The following is a 3,897-nucleotide window of genomic DNA, read 5'->3' on the forward strand; positions in this document are numbered from 1 at the left end:
GTTGTTGATTGATGGTCTTGGGTGGCCAATTGTTGATTCTTCCAAATATTACCCCTATCTAGCTTTAGCAATCACTTTGGCTTGCACTAAAGGCAAAAACTAAGATAAAGAAATTGATGAGGGGTGAGATGCCCCTAACATCACTTTGAACTTCATTGATGTATGGGGCAAGCCGGATGGCCAAGACCCATCGCCTCCTCTTACTTCTAATGTCCTTGTTGCTTAATAACCTTGATTATGATGTTGGTTTTTTTGTTTCGAATTTAAGCTCGTGTGACTCTCAAGATGTGATCTTATATCCAATCATCTTTTTTAATGAATATGTATATTTTTCTCTCTTAATTAATAAAATACTAGCACCTATCCATCGAAAAGAAAATTTCAACTACTCAATATTTATTTTTATAAATATATCTTCTTAATACAACTACCTTACTTAATAGTTTGACTTTTATCTCTGTTTTTACCTAATTTAGTCTGCATATTAACTGCCCATTGTTTACTCTTATTTATAATATGCTATAAACACTACTCACACAACCACTAAAGGTGATAAAAGCTTTCCATTGGGCTCCATTAAGAAAACTTTGGTAAGCGTTGTGGATTTTACTTGTGCACCTTTCTTTGAGGATGTGTAAATTGCAAGCGAGTTCAAAGGATCTGTGACATTAGTTTTTCCTTTTTCTACAAGACAGTATCTTTGAAGTTGAAGGCATCACTTTTCGTCTTTAATACACCTTTTTTGTCAATTAAAAAACACTAAAGAAGAGCTTGCTTGCAAGGCATCCAGTATACAGTGGCAAACTTTTCTAGTTTACTGTTCTATCAATGAAAATGAAGATATATAGGTATATATATAGATATAGATATGCAGATATATAGCTCGTGGAAGGCTGCAAGATATCATTCCCCAAGTAAAAATGTACACTAAGGGAGAATCTGCTCTTGGCTTAGAGGATTTAGCCATATATGCCTCCTTAGTGGGTTCTCAGATTTCTTTTGCTGTGATTGGTGTTCTCACGGGAAATGAATTGGCAAAGGGTACAAACCCCCTGACTTTTGTGGCTTATTCCAGTGGCTTTGGGGGCTTGATACTCGCCCCTTTTGCCTTCTTCCTTGAAAAGTAAGAAGTCCTCTGAATCATAATCTATTCTGATGATAGATTTGCAGAAATTATGAAATATATGTGCATGATGGATGTGGGAATTCAAACTTGAATTAAACAAAACTGTCCCAAAAGCACACCATGACAATATGTGAAGTACCTTGTTCCAATTGGAGTCTTGCTTTGAAATATTTCAGACCATGATATAAGATTGCTTGGATACTTCAGGGAACGCTATATACTTAATCTGTTCAAATTTATGTTGAAAAAATGCAGGAAAAAGCGGCCCAAGGTGAGTTTATCTCTGTTGGGTCAAGTGATTGTGCTCTCCCTTGGCGGGTGAGTTGATTTGTAGCAGAGTTTTTAATGTAATGTGATATAAATGGAACCAAAAACCAGAATTCTAATGCCCTGTTTGTCTGTTATTAAAGAGTGTGCGCATTTCAAGCTTTGTTATTGATGGGATTGAAGGAAACGTCTCCTTCCTTCTCTTCAGCAATGCCCAACCTGGCACCTGCAATTATTTTCATCATGGCATGGGCTTTTGGGTGAGTACTCTGTAATCATGTTTTCTACTTCTTACAAGATTGAATTGTGTTTTCTGCCCTGGTTTTTCTGGTTTAATGGGTACTGTACTTTTTTGCTTTGCAGAATGGAGAAAGTAAACATGAAGTGTGCTCACAGCAGATTCAAGATTGTGGGTACAGTGATTTGTGTGTGTGGAGCAATGGCCATGAGTTTCCTGCATGGGCCTGCTCTAAGCCAACTCTGGCCTTCACCAGAGGCAAAGGCTCACACACAAAACATCATTCTTAACTTTCTACATGAGGGGAATTCAGACAAAACTATTACAGGATGTATTTACCTCTTAACAGCTGTGACAATCCTGTCATCTGTTATGATAGTACAGGTCCTATCTGACTTTTTCTTTTTCCTTGTAGTTTTCACTCAGTTTATTGTACAATTATGTTCTGACTAAAGTTTGTGCGCATGCAGGCTCAGACATTGAAGAAGTATCCAGCCCCACTAACCCTGACAGCAATCACATCACTTCTTGGCTCCATCCAAACTGCTGTCTTGATAATGACTGTAGACAAGGGTGTTGATGCATCATCATGGCTTTTGGATTGGAATGGAGTTGTGACTGTTATATTTGGGGTGAGTGAAATATATTGAATTTTCTATGTTTTGATCAACTGAGTCTTGTTTTGAAATGTTGTGTATAATGCAATTTCTTTTTAAGAATTAAACTGTGTAAGTATTTTGAATCGATGTTTCAAATCACACAGTGATCCATTTTATGTAGATGTAGATTGCTAATTTGGATGAGTCACTTGCGCAGGGATTCTTTTGCAATGCAGTAGCATTTACTTTGCAGTTATGGTGCATTCAAAAAAGAGGGCCTGTATTTGTGGCAACATTCAACCCTGTCTCTACTGTTTGCTCTGCTATTTTGTCATCCTTCTTTCTAGGTGAAACCTTGCATATAGGAAGGTGGGTCTTATTTTTTAAATTGCAGAGTTTAAATAGAACTATATTTCTTTCTCTTATTATAAATGAATGGAATTGTTTTTGAGATGTTTGTTTGACACCATGATATTGGATTCATATTATGAACAGTTTATTAGGTGTGCTGCTAATATTTGGGGGTCTGTACTTGGTTCTATGGGGCAAAAGCAAAGATGTCCATGAAAAAGAGCAGTTGAACAGTTGTGAGCAAGTATCAATAGATGTACAAAGACCATTACTACATTGATATTCAGAAAATGGTACAACCCAAGGTATTTATTGTTCAGGAGCTTTCAAACTACCATGCACTCACTGTATATGTAAGCCATTTGGCAGATGGACTGAATATAAAACCACTTCATCACAGATTCCCATGCCATAAAAACAGAGATATCCAATGTTTTTAGATTCCATACACTTGTCATTTGTTTGCAAACATACAAACTCAGGACATTTGTCTTAAAAGTTGGACATCCGGCCATACATACAAGAAAATGTTGACATAATCTTTGCAAACTATTCACCTAAATCCTCGTCTGTATATTCATTTAAATCATCAAATTGGGCTATGGTGTTATGGACGAGTTTATATGTTTCTTCCTTAATGTTAAAAAATTAAAAAGAAAAAAAAATCAATATTTAATCTCAAGATTTGTAGATGAGTAATATTTGGTAAAATAAATTTAAATAGACAATTCCACTTTAAAAGTACTCATTGAAAATTGAGTACTGAAAAATAAGGGTTTCTATTTTGGAGGGCAAGTTTTTAATATATCTTATAACAAATATTTCTTCATATTTATTAATCTTCATTCTAGTTAATTAAAAGAAATCTTGGATAACATACATAAAGATGCATATCCACTTTAAAAGCACCCATTAAAAATTGAGAACTAAAAAGGTTTCTATTTTGAAGGACAAGCTTTTAATTTATCTTAGAACAAATATTTCTGCTTTCTAACTATTTATTTCAGCTTGTGATGGATCATGTGGTATGATCCACAACATTGATGAAGAAAATGCTTTTTCATCTCATTTCATAGAAATAGATCACAAATCACCAATTAAACCCCATCCTTACTAATCTTCACTCATATTAATTAGAAAAAATATTAGATAACATACATAAAGATGTATATCCATCAAACACGACAACAAATCAAACCTTTTAAATTGTCTTGTTTACCCTCCCAATATCATCTAATGACATTTGTTATTATAAAATATGTCACTCTTGATAAGTAAATAAAAATTGTTGCAAATTGATTGGCTTTAGTTCCATT

At 34.6% G+C, this 3,897-nt stretch overlaps 1 protein-coding gene across 1 annotated transcript; it reads left to right on the forward strand.

Annotated features, from left to right (window-relative positions):
• Positions 1–614: 614 nt before the first annotated feature.
• On the forward strand, positions 615–3,161 carry LOC131035527 (WAT1-related protein At5g47470). The gene is made up of 7 exons (XM_057967241.2): positions 615–1,123; positions 1,382–1,444; positions 1,537–1,653; positions 1,757–2,015; positions 2,102–2,263; positions 2,448–2,599; positions 2,726–3,161. The coding sequence occupies exons 1-7, from the start codon at positions 921–923 to the stop codon at positions 2,859–2,861; spliced, it is 1,092 nt and encodes a 363-aa protein (XP_057823224.2). The 5' UTR covers positions 615–920; the 3' UTR covers positions 2,862–3,161.
• The last annotated feature ends 736 nt before the right edge of the window (positions 3,162–3,897 follow it).

This window comes from Cryptomeria japonica, chromosome 3 (assembly GCF_030272615.1).
Source record: "Cryptomeria japonica chromosome 3, Sugi_1.0, whole genome shotgun sequence".
NCBI classification, from domain to species: domain Eukaryota; kingdom Viridiplantae; phylum Streptophyta; class Pinopsida; order Cupressales; family Cupressaceae; genus Cryptomeria; species Cryptomeria japonica.

What these genes read in the sequence shown, in the direction of transcription:
- LOC131035527 (XM_057967241.2), top strand. Translation starts at nt 921, where the DNA reads ATGTACACTAAGGGAGAATCTGCTCTTGGCTTAGAGGATTTAGCCATA. An exon ending in ATTGTGCTCTCCCTTGGCGG is followed by an intron (nt 1,445 to 1,536) that starts GTGAGTTGATTT and finishes CTGTTATTAAAG; the next exon opens with AGTGTGCGCATTTCAAGCTT. An exon ending in GAAACCTTGCATATAGGAAG is followed by an intron (nt 2,600 to 2,725) that starts GTGGGTCTTATT and finishes TATTATGAACAG; the next exon opens with TTTATTAGGTGTGCTGCTAA.